This window comes from Pagrus major, chromosome 6 (assembly GCF_040436345.1).
Source record: "Pagrus major chromosome 6, Pma_NU_1.0".
Lineage (NCBI taxonomy): Eukaryota > Metazoa > Chordata > Actinopteri > Spariformes > Sparidae > Pagrus > Pagrus major.
Window position 1 is genome coordinate 8,314,149 of NC_133220.1, and position 12,794 is coordinate 8,326,942.

Below are 12,794 nucleotides of genomic sequence, written 5' to 3' on the forward strand. Positions count from 1 at the left end.
TGGTTGTAATGTCAGGCATGTTATGTCAGGTCTGCAGGTGAGGTTTTACAGCAGGTCCATGAAGGCACCACTTCCTCAGGCAAGATCTACTTTTTTTAAGGGTATTTTCACAATGTTTTGCATTCACACGGCTAAATATCTTATTAACAGTTCACCTCTTTTAACCTTAACTTTATGTTTTATAGGTCAATAGAGTTATAAGTTTAGGATGCAATCATCTGCATTTAACTTTACTTTTAACTTATTAAAAAATACAAGTTTCAGACAGTACAACCAAGACAGGTATCAACATAAAAATATGTTATTATATTGAATAACACTTTCATTAAATCACAGAGGCAAGCGAGTAATTCAAAGTGCCTAAAAACTAAAGATAAATTAATCATAATCACAATAAGGAGCATGTGAATAAAACATCTCATTCGCCTGTTTAAATTATGTTGTCATGAAAAAACAGCTACACCATGTAAAATTTAAAAGTTGACTTTACTTTAAAAAAGTCAGGAAACTTCAGAGTGACCAAGTAAAGCTGATAATTACATTTAAGTTGCGCAAGCTAAACAGTTAATTATTAGTTTACTTCACTTTCAGTGTCAACAATCACACCACTGTACACTGTAGAACATTATATTAACAGATTTTTCCAGCATGCATTGTTAAAGAATAGTTTAAACTTAAGACTGCTTTTATTTATATTTTAAGAATACACACACGTAATGGAAACTTGCAGTGTGTCGTCTATTATTTAGTTTTCCCGTTTGTAATGCAAATAAAACCCATTACGCTATTGTATTGTTTATTTCATTGCTATTTAGATTTCTGAAATATTTTCTTAGGTTTTTTGTCAGAGTTAAATACAATTTACAGTATTATTTTTTACAATATCAGGTGTAATATTTTTGATATCTTGGCAATATTAATAAAGTCTCATCTCATCTCATCTCATCTCGTCTTGTCATGTTAACAGACATCATCCAGCCAGCAGGGGGAGCCACAGTCTCACACACTCAAACACACAGCTGGCAGCGACTTCAGTTTACATTCCTGTAGTTCCTGGCAGTGTGTGTGTGTTTGTGTGTGTGTGTGTGTGTGTGTGTGTGTGTGTGTGTGTGTGTGTGTGTGTGTGTGTGTGTGTGTGTGTGTGTGTGCATTAAGAGGCAGAGTTACAGTAAGGAGGTTTTTACACTGAACCAGAGACAGACAGAGAGGAAACTGTGCAGTTTAAATAAACACAGGGGGGTGTTTGATTCTCTGTGTCCTCTGCTCTGGCTCTGTAAATCAAACGCACCTCAAAGGGGCCTGAAATGTTTGAAATGTCCTTAAGAATAATGTTCAGGTTAGTGAACGCGTGTTCAGACACAGATACTCTACAGACTTTCTCTCACCGAGTCTGAAGCCTTCAGGTTTCTCTGCAGCTCGGTCATTAGACGTGTGCAGTGATTTCTGATGTAACTGTGAGGAGGAGAGAGTTTTTACAGAAGTCAGTTCATGTTTTTTTATGTTTTGTTGGGAAAACTTAACTTGTAATATCTTTACCTGAGCTGAAACTCCTGTGAGCCTTGAGTCCTCCATGAGTTAAGACTTGTGTTAATCTTGAAGGTCGGTTCTGCACCTGTATTTCAGTCCGGACCACCAATCCACTCACCTGGGCAGGAAAAGTAGGCCTAGATGTTTGTACGAAGGTGACAGAATAAAAAGATTGACAATGTCTGCACAGGGAGGAGGTCGAGGTTAATGGATTGGTTGGCTACAGTACTGTCACTCAGGCGGAGGAGGTCCGTGTCCCTTGTAAATCCAAAGTCTACGCTGACTTATTTGAATTATAATGTAATTCAAATAATATCACACATATAATATCAATAATATCTATTATTATAATATATTATATATATAATATCACATAATATCACACATATACATAAAAGCTACTACAAGGAAATTTAATTTTTTGTAGATTCTGGTGGCCCCTTTAGACAAAAAAAGATGATAATGTCAAAACAAAATCACCTTTGTTTTAGTGCCGTACCACCACACAGATAACACACAAGACGTTGGTAATCCTCGCCAACGTCAACGTCTTTCCGACGTAACTCCTGCTGACCTCTGCAGCACGTATGTGTACTCAGGCTGTGAGACTCCTCAGTTCACCCTCAGCACTCTGCCATAAGAAATTAATTTAATTTTATGACTTAGCCAACCTGGATAAGTCAGAATCCTAGGTAATAAGAATAACTAAATTGAAACCGTTTCACAGCCAGTTAAAAGTTCCTTGTAGTAGATTTATCTTACGTCACGTATCATTATCTTCTCCTAAACCTAATCAGGAAGTTTTTAACCAAACTGTGACTGTCAGCTGACGTCTTTCCACAGAACGAGAACCTGTTTTTCACACCTAACGGAGGCAAATCATGATACTGACATCATGACCTAACAGGTAAGCCATTGATTGCATAATTTTGGCCTCTGCCCTACGTCATCAGCTCATTGCGGACAGGGTGTCACAAAAAGCTAACCAAACTAGTGAAACCAGATACAAAGAAAAATTGTTTATCTTGTTTTAAATGAGCTGAATCAACTTAATTAATGTTCATATTTTCATTTATCTCTACCAGTGAGGTTTGCAGCCAGTTTGACGCTTGGACAGCTTTGAACAGACACTCAAACACAAATAGCACTCTCCATATCAGCAGAGCTGCGGGGAGTGAAGTCGATTTCTTTATCTGCCCATGTCCATGCTAAGTCCCTGTTAGCCTCGAGCTAATGACCCACATTTGCCTCTAAATGGCTGATTTTTCAAAAAAAATCTGCCCAACAGGCAAATGCTGGTGCTTCATCTTCACTGCTGGACATTAAACAAAACAAGAAGAGCAAGAAGCAGCTCCAGCAATGTGAATGGTTATTGCAAAAGTTGGTGTCATCAGCCTTTATCTAATCTTCTCAACTTTTGACACTTCAGAGGAAACAATGAGAGGAATTTTCTGATGTTTCTATTTCTAACAGATTCAGGAGGGAGCTGAACTCACAGCTTTGAGCCTCTGGTCCTCCTCCGCTGAGAGGATGTTTACACATCACTCTGTGTGTGTGTGTGTGTGTGTGTGTGTGTGTGTGTGTGTGTGTCCGTGTGTGTGTGTGTCTGTGTGTCTGTGTGTGTGTGTCATCCGGGTTGAGCAGAGTCATGCATTTTTTCCATTACCCTCATCAAATCGATGTTAAACACTCCTCCTCCTCCATCTACTGTCCCTTTGCAACCACAGTGTGTGCATGTGTGTGTGTGTCTGTGTGTGTGTGTGTCACCAAAATGGCCGATCAATAAGCAGATAGGATATTTGATCAGTAAAAACTGGGACAACCAGTCTGTCAGATGTGGTTTCCAGATAAACGCCTGCAGATTGTTGTTATTTCACAGCAGCTCGGCTTCATTTCTGTTCGCTTTTCTAAAAATAAAGCTTCGATGACTTTGGGGATCTCCTGACTTTTCCTCCTGCGCCACAAACAGGTTCACAGTTGTGGCTTTGAGTGAAAACAAAATAGTGGATGGATTGCCATGAAATTAGATACGGACATGTCCCGCTCGCACACAACGACAATGTCAAATCCAGAGTCACCAGAATCATCCATGCTGCTGGAGCAGTATGAAGGACAACACAGAGAAGTCACGCTGAAGTAAATCCTCTGATCTGAGACTTAGAAGTGTGATTGTTTGGAGGGTGAGATGATGGAGCTCCATTTCTCATGCTGCCATGTTGAAAAACTGTTTCACCAGCGTACATAGAGAGATCCAATTCATTGAGATATGTTGATGATGTCTGGACACAAAAATCTAATCACTTGCAAATATCAGTGTGGACAAAATGGCCCATTTGGAGACTCTGCCTGAGTACTCTGCACTAAAACCTCTCTAATTTTGCTCTGATTCACTTTATTAGCATAATAGTCAGCAGAGGAAATGTTCAGATGTTTTGCTAGTGTACTAGAGATTTGGAGCTGCAGCTGCATCATTCCTCAGAACAGAAATACAATCTTACATTTATACTGTGTGCCAACGTCATTTACTCAGACCCAGTGACGTATATACTTACACTTACACATCTGAACACATGTTTCAAGTGTTCCCTTTATTATGAAACCTTGATTATTCACCTTGTAGTTGCAGAGATACGCTCTGTTAATTATTGGCATGTCATTTTCGAGCAGAGACCCAGAATAGAGGCTAGTTCTTAACAGGTTAAAGATCCAATTTGAGAAATGAATCTGATTTTCCTTCAGTCTGAAAGTCGCCCTTGTGTTGACTCTTAATTGGCCAACATCAGCACGCGAACACACTGAACTAAGATGGCGAACACGGTAAACGTTACTTGTTTGCCGTCAGCATGCTAGCATTATCGTTGTGAACCTGCTGGTATGCTAATGTTAGTATTTAGCTCGTGGTCTCTCAGGGCTGTTATCATGGATGGATTGTCTCATCTGAGGGTAACAATAATAACACAGCTAACCGGGCCGTGTATGGTTCCCAACAGGGTTTGTACTCAGCCTGAGAGGCTAAACTCAGGGCAGAACAGTCCCAGTAAAAGACACTGTCCCATCCATCAGCCCAACACTCGGCCTGTTTTTTGTCAACCCCACAGAGGTGTCAGCATGCAACCCTGTCGTCATGACGACTGGTCAGTAAACTGCTTCATCTTCCACTGTTTTTAACGGACCACAGGTCACCATGGCAGCAATAAACAGCTAGGAGGCCCGGGGGTCTATGTGGCGACCTGCGAGTGTGTTTATGTGAAGAGGAACACAGAGGCTTGATCCCTGCAGCTCCTGAAGAAAAGAGATTACAACTTTGACTTGTTATTGATTACAACAAAAACATGGGCGTTATAGGTCCAAATTTGTAAGAAAGTTGATTTTGAGTCAAATACCGATGCTTTGGAGGTGGTAGGTTGGCTTGGCCACCATCCCAAAGCATATTCGATGAGTTGATGCGTCAAAAATCAACTTTTTTACAAACTTAACTTTAAACTTTCATTTAAACAGAATTGACTAAATAATCTAAATCTAATTTAAAAAATGACGATTAAAACACAGGGAAACGTGCGATAAGATGAAGGAAATACTTACTCCTTACTCCCGCCGCTCACAGTGTTGCTACATATGTCAGGCTTTACATTGTCGCACTGTAGTGCAGTTTACATTGTTCACAAAGTTTATACTGAGAAAGCACAAAGCTCCTTTTGTCTGGTTAAACTCAGCATCAGCAGCCCGAACTCTGATATATTATCACCCAGGACTGACTAACGATATGTCGTCTTTTTGGAAGTTACCCTGGATTCCTCCTTCATGAGGTCAGCTAGTTACCAGGACATATTAATGTTAGGAGCTTACGTTAGAGCAGATAAGTGCATGTTTGATCTATTCCCTTGGAACCGGCTAAAAAAATGACACAAGCCTCCAAACTTAAGAGGAGCTGCTGCGCCTGGTTATGATCCCTTCAATGTGTTCGGACAATCACTGTTTGGGGAAAACTTTACTGACCAGTAAAGGATAATAAAAGTACGTATATATTTATATCATGTAGGTAGTCAGCTGTTTTTGACTTCTGTAACACATGATTTTGAGAGGACTGTTCCTTTAAGACTTTTATTTTTGCACAGTGTTGAACTGAAAACAGTAGAAACCTCAGGAGAACAGAGGACACAGCGGAAACTACAGGACATCCTGAACAGACATCTGGTCACACACACCCACACACACACAGACACACACACTGACAAACACTCATCCAACCTTTAACCCTACAGTGACCGTCCTTTTACAGTCAGTCTGTTTTTAATATTTAGTTCATCTGGAGGAAAAAGTCACAAAAAATTATGAGACCAAATGTTCAAACAGGGAAATGAGTTTGTCACAGTGATCGCAGCGACGTACGTACAGCACATTATCTGTCCGCTGTTGGCTGCTGATCATTGTTCTTGTCGGCTCGTAGACGTCATCGTCCACGACATCGCAACCAGAGAAAACTTCAACAAGTCAAAAGAAAGTCCAACCTCCTGTTGGACGAGTGTCTTCAGAGGACGGCCAGGTCGTGGCAGCTCTTAGACCGAGCTTTGACCGCCATGCGCTGGTTGTTGCGTGCTACTAGTCGGTCCAGGAAGCGCCGAGCCTTCTGGGTAAGACTCTCTTTGCGTTTGTAGATGGAGCGTCGGCGTTCGACGGCCTCGCTGCCGTCCCGACGGAGGCGGATCTGTCGGACCACGCCCTCGAAAAGCTCGGCCACATTGTGCTGCAGAGACGCCGAGGTCTCAATGAACTTACAGTCGAACACCACTGCACACGCTCGGCCCTCTGGGAAAAAAAGACAAACAGAAAGAGTATAAGTTCCTCTGATAGTATCAGTCAGTCGTTAGCCATCATCAGATATCTGACCCTCACCTTCCACAGCGACTTCTCTGGACCGGACCAGGTCGCTCTTGTTGCCCACGAGGATGATGGGAAGGTTTTCGGCCTGGCGGGCGCGTCGCAGCGTGATGCGGAGCTCAGAGGCAGACTCAAAGCTGGAGCGGTCCGTGACGGAGTAAACGATGACGTAAGCACTCCCGACCTTCAGACAGTCGTCCTGGGAGAAGTTGTCCTCCCCCTCCTGACAGGGAGAGACACATGGACACAGACGAGGAGAGAAAGACTTAACTTTTGTTTGAATCCAGATTAAGAGCCAATCTGGAAATACAGATTTTTATGCTGTTTCACAATAAAAGGGTATCTGTAGTGAACCAGTAGAAGGCATTTATTGTGAAGGGCGAACAGGAAGTTTGCTTTAATAAGAGGGAATTCATGAATAGTAATCTGCATCGATAGTCTTTCAATCAATAATCAATACGCTTACCCACGTACCCACCCTCAGCGCCAAAACTTACATCTGATGCTCCACAACTTTACTTTAACACACACACACACACACACACACACACACTGTACCAGTCTGTCGTTCTCCCAGGTGTCCATGACGATGAGTGTGGTTTCCTCTCCATCTACTGTCAGTGTGCGCTCGTACGTGTCCTCTGCAACAAACAATAAACACAAACAATAAACGACACGACTAAGAAACCTGCAGTCCTGCTAGCAGCAGTACTTTGAGCTAAATGCTAATGTAGCATTAAGGATAAACAAAACATAATATCACAATCTATTCATTGGCAATCACAATCCATGATCCATATCGCAATCTTTTTTCTCAAGTTTTGAAATAGCCAACGAATTTCTCAGTTTGTACTATTTAAATATAATATTGAATTTAAGTGAGTTCTTTTGGGCATCCACCATTTTACAAGCTAAAACTTACAGTACATTGTTGTGTGAAGTAATTCATCCATTTAGCATCTAGCTGGTTACATAACTGTATTTGTTCGTTCACGTAGCGCGGATCCACTCGTCAATGAGAGACACCTTCAAGATCGATCACAATCTAAAATTATCAGATCGCCCAGCCCTGATCAGTATGCCAACATACTGATGTCTAGCAGGTATAATGTTTACAATGTGCCTCATCCAGCTCTAAACACAAAGTGAGGGTGACTGCAATGTCAATAGTTTTGCAGGTATTGTGTCATAAACCTGATGATGGCGCTACATGAGAAGTCAGGTTTAAACCAGATTTATCAGATTCATGAATTTCACAGTATTTCATGGCAATCTATCGAATAATTGTTGACATATTTCAGTCTGGAGTTGTGGACAGATTGACCAACCACGACTCAAGCAAGGCTGAAAGAAACAATCCAACAACAACAACAACAACAACAACAACAACAACATTTATCACTGATCATAAAGAGACAACACAGTTAATAACTTTAACAAACAACTACATCAGGACTCTGAGCGTACGATACAATAATAACGTGTAAAACTAAAGCAGAGAGTGTAACCAGACACGAAGCTCAGTCAGCTGGAAACCAAGAGCAGACAGCCTCTGCCCCCTCACATCATGTCAGACTGTCATGGATCAATACAGGCTGTCAATCATGGCCTGAGGCCAATCGTCACGTGACAGAGGAGCTGATCAATGATGGTGGGTCAGTCAAGGTTGTGATTTCAGAACAAAGTCAGGGACAGAAACTGAGCACTGATCTGCAGAGGACCGAGCTGGAGTATGAAACTACAACACAGTAAAACATGGTAGAAAACATTAAAGGGGAACTCTTTCCATAAAGTTGTCAGGCTTGTATGAGAGGAAACAGTCTGAGTAGCACTAACTATGACCAATAAACTCATCTTAATGTGGACAGTCAGTGGAGGGTTCATTTATGTAACAATTTTAGTTGAAAACATTAAAAAATTAACTAAAATCATCAACAGAATGTGAAGAGTTTAACATTATGTCGACGACGTCTTTGTGTTGCAGAGAAATCTACTGAAGTTAGCATGCTAACCAGCTAGCCCCTAGCCAGTTTCTACCTCAAGAGGTAATATAGCCTGACGATGGTAAATAACACCAACGCTACCTGCAGAGTCAGCTACTGTAACACGACCGCTAGCTGCACAGTTAACTTAGCTTACTAGCTAATAGCAGCTACAGTTAGCGATAACTCTGCTGCCTCCTAGTTGTTTGGAGTATGAATTCCACATGTGTCCAATTCTTACATATTGCACCTTTAATAAAGTCGTGATTAAGCACCACTCTCATGTCCGCAGCTAAATGAATCCACCTAACAGCATCTCTAAAGCTCGCTGATCAACACGTGTCTTGTTTTTTTAATCCGTACAAAAACCAACAAATCACTACAAGGCCAGATATTTGTTCATGAATGTGCTTTAGAGGTGCTGGTAGGCGGATTTTGTTACCTTTGGACAGAGCCGGGCTAGCTGTTTCCCTGTTCCCACTCTTTATGTCAAGCTCAGGCAGTCGGCTGCCTGCGGTAGCTGCATATTTACTGTGAAGAAAGCGAATTCCTGGCAAGAAAGCAAATAAACATAGTTCCTGACTAAAAACATCCCCAGAAGCCCAGAAAGCGTTCTTCCCATAGACCAGCGTTATAAAAAAGACATCTGTAAAGCTGTTGACCGCAAACTAACAACTGCAAACAAGATCCGTTGTTAAGGGGCCGTCCACATCAAGACCGATCACTATAACAATAATAAAGATAACAATGTGAGCAACCAAAGTTCTGTAAACACCGGTACCAAGCAAGCACTTCGCGCTCCAGTTGTGTCGGCAGCTTAAGAAAATGAATATTAAAAACCTGTTACTGTTGTGTGCTGTGCAGAGAAACACAAAAAGAAAACTTTGGTTTTACAAAATTCTCTAAAGATGAGGAGTGAGGAGAATCCAGCACTCTGTCTCGAGAGTTGTCATCTTTGAAGACAGATTTTGTTCATACATCAGTCAACATCGCTTTAAAGGACATCGCATCCAAATCAGCACCAAAGTTTGTTTTGCAATCGTTTGGTAAAATGACGTCTGTCGTTACTCTTTGCATTAGTCGATAAACTGACTAACTCCTTTCAGCTATGTGTTATTATGGATACCGCTGCTCTCCTTGCTAAGACCCGCCCTACTCTGCCTCTGTTTGGTTGCCTTCATTGGCAGGGCGGGATCCATAATGTTGCATCAGCTATACAGCAGAATCCGTCTAAAGTTAGCTGACGTTAGCTACCATGAGCTATGGCGCCAAGAAAAGCTGCCAGTCCCTGAGGTGTTGAGCTTACGAAACAGAAGGATTAACAGTCAGACTAGATAAACCAGTCAGAAAACCAAACGTAACTTCCCACCTCCTGGTTGTTCGTCTTTCTCTGTGATTCCAGCAAAGATTCCAGCGAGGCTGGTCTTTCCGACGCCATGGTCGCCAAGCAACACCACTCTGTAAACACACTCCGAGTCGCTCTGCGAGTCGTCCTCCGAGTCTGAGCTCCACTGGGCGCGGTAGTGGAGCGACTTGTCTCCGGGGTGGTACGACGCCGACTGTCCCAGAGGAGGGTGGCTGCGCTGGGCGCGGGGCTGCTCGGGGTCGGGCAGGGTGCTGCGGGAGAGCCGGGTGTCTCGGGGCCAGGACGGGTGATGGCAGAAGTGGCCGGGAGGAATCGGCGTACTGGCTCGCCGCCGCAGGGGCTCCTTCTCTCTCTGGGTGTTGAGGGTCATGTTGCTATGGTAATGGCATCAGGATGGATGGGCCTGAGGGACACGCAAGGAGGATTCAGGTTCGAGAATAAAGTCTGGTTCACTGCGGTCTTTCAGATTTTTGGAAAGGTCTGACATTTTAAAACGACCAATCACAGAGCGTTACTTTTAGCTGTAACATGATCCTGTTTTTTGCGTCGTCCATATTTTAAGAGAACGGTCAGCAACCGTTTACAAAGATCAAATCACTGTGGTCGACCCCCTTTAATTTAACTTGTGACCGTGCTGCAGTGATGTAGAAGTGTACTCCAGGGTGTGTCGGCACACTCTGACATCACTGCTGGTTGCAGGTACAACAGACTGGAAACTTCCCACCAGAGATGGCGGTATCACATTCGGTATTGCCATCCGTCCTGAGTGATCCAATCACAAGTGGACAGCTTTGAGCTCACCTGGCATTAAATGCATCTCCACATGTGTCTCGAGTGACCCAAATATACACCTACATCTGGATACATAGCTCTTACACAAAGAAAGAAATATCATCATGTATAATGTTTGCCGAATTAACAAGTAGGCCCAAATATTTAAGAACCTGTCTTCAACAGCGTTTCACAACGTTTATAAAGTTTCTCCTCCTGCAACAAGTCTCAAAATTGAGCGTTTTTTAAAGGGAGTCTGGGGCCTTTCTCCACGGATCACAAATAAGTATCTTTTATTAGTTACTGTTTACCATGAATATGTTTTATTCTTAAATATATTTGGTGTAAATGGAGAAATTAGTCAAAACTTACTAACTAACTAACTAACTAACTAACTAACTCACACCATGGTAGAAGGTGTGTATGATAGATGTTTAAGATTTTGTGTTGCTCTTGCACAAGCTCTGCTCCCTTGTGATTTTGTTTTAGTGAAACGCATTCTTCTCTAAAGAGCAACCTAAGATCTCATGTCACTTGATTTCTGTTTTTATCTCTCAGTGGGAGTGTTTAACCTGGAGCAGAGTGAGCAGAGTGAAGTTTACTTTGTCTTCGTCTACAAGCTATCTGATGATGTACTAAATGATGAGGAAGCTTTGATTGAGTTAAAATATAGTTTGAGCAGAGTCTGGGTGTTACTTTATATCTCAGTAAAAGATAGTTGCAACGTAGAGTTAATATAGAACTTAAAATTTAAACCTTTCTGAGCCAATGATGGTCACTCCTTATTATGATTTGTCTGGAAACAGAGAGATATGAGGGACTGACGATAAAAGAGCCAGAGGAATTTATTTCCAGTATTTAGGGAGTACATTTCCTGTGAGCGACTACACCCCTTTACATGTATGATAACACTTTGATTGAATATTATTTAGCAGCCACCCAACTCAGGTCCCAGGTCTAATCCTAAACTAACCCACGAAGACCTTGAGCATGCATAAGAGAGCACAGACACACAAACAAACCTCCTCCCATAAATAATTCAAGTATTTAAAGGTGCCAAGTGCGACAGTCAGTGATAGTGAGGTTGAGTCCGACCAGGACAGAGCTCCTGCCTCTGGAGGGTTAGTTAGTGACCAACTTACTCTAACTTATTTTACAGCTTAAATCCTGCAAAAACCTCCAAAACTACTTTTCATTAACAGAAATTATTTTAGATTTCTGTTAATTCATCCACCACAGAACGACAAACATCAGGAGGTTAAATGTTGCAGGTCTCATATGTAAAATATCACAAGTTAAATAAGTTAATGACTGCTGATTACATTGTTGAAAAAAAGTTAATAAACTACGTCAGGAAATTTAAGTAAAGTGATATCAACCAGAAACTCCCATTAAAGAAAGCACAAGAAATGTATGTTTTCACATTTTACACATAAAATGTCTGAAAGCCCCAAATTCCTGTATCTTCCATGTGAATATTATCACATGTAATATGTCAAAAGACACGTCGACATGTAAACTTAACAGTGAAATATTTTCACATGTGCTATTAAATGTAAAATGTATGTTTTTGTGTGTAAAATATCTTAAAATAACGTGCTGATATAATTGTTTTTGGGACATTTCACAAGTGAGAGATCATAATTAATGTGTGAAAGTTTATTATTTGTAAGTGACGACTGAAAAACTCAAAGAAATAATAAAAAAAAAAAAAACATCAGCAGCAAATAACATGCAGAAGACAGGCAGCCTTACCGTACACCCCATGAACAGTCTCGTGTCCGTCCAGCCTCAGTAAACAACAGAACTGAACTGAACCCGGGCTCTGTGTCTCGGTGTAACAGTACCCCGGTGCCACAGTAACCCGCCTGGAAAAAAAAAAGTTCCACAACAGCGTTAAAAATTCAGCAGTGCAATCACAGAGTTATCTACCTCCCTCTGTGTGTGTGTGTGTGTGTGTGTGTGTGTCAGAGTGACAGCAGAGGAGAAACAGATAACTGAGGAGGGACTGTGTGTGTGTGTGTGTGTGTGTGTGTGTGTGTGTGTGTGTGTGTGTGTGTGTGTTGTTGTATCAGTGTGGAGGTTGAGTTGGTTTAGGAAACATCTTGGTCACTTCCTGTTCGTCCCATAAGACAACATGGTTTTGCTCCATGAAACTTTTCAGTCAGGATCTAGTTCACATGATAAAATGTTTGTTTGTTTTTTTTTTGTCCGACAGATTTTAAATATTGAGTAATTTTACTAACCTGAGAGCTGAATGACGAAAGATG

General features: G+C 41.6%; 1 protein-coding gene across 1 annotated transcript; it reads right to left on the reverse strand.

Moving 5' to 3' along the window:
- Positions 1-5,614: 5,614 nt before the first annotated feature.
- rem1 (RAS (RAD and GEM)-like GTP-binding 1) lies at positions 5,615-12,368 on the reverse strand. The gene is made up of 5 exons (XM_073468337.1): positions 12,280-12,368; positions 9,757-10,156; positions 6,964-7,046; positions 6,421-6,628; positions 5,615-6,333 (listed from the first exon to the last, which is right to left on the reverse strand). The coding sequence occupies exons 2-5, from the start codon at positions 10,121-10,123 to the stop codon at positions 6,056-6,058; spliced, it is 936 nt and encodes a 311-aa protein (XP_073324438.1). The 5' UTR covers positions 10,124-10,156; positions 12,280-12,368; the 3' UTR covers positions 5,615-6,055.
- Between the last annotated feature and the right edge of the window lie 426 nt (positions 12,369-12,794).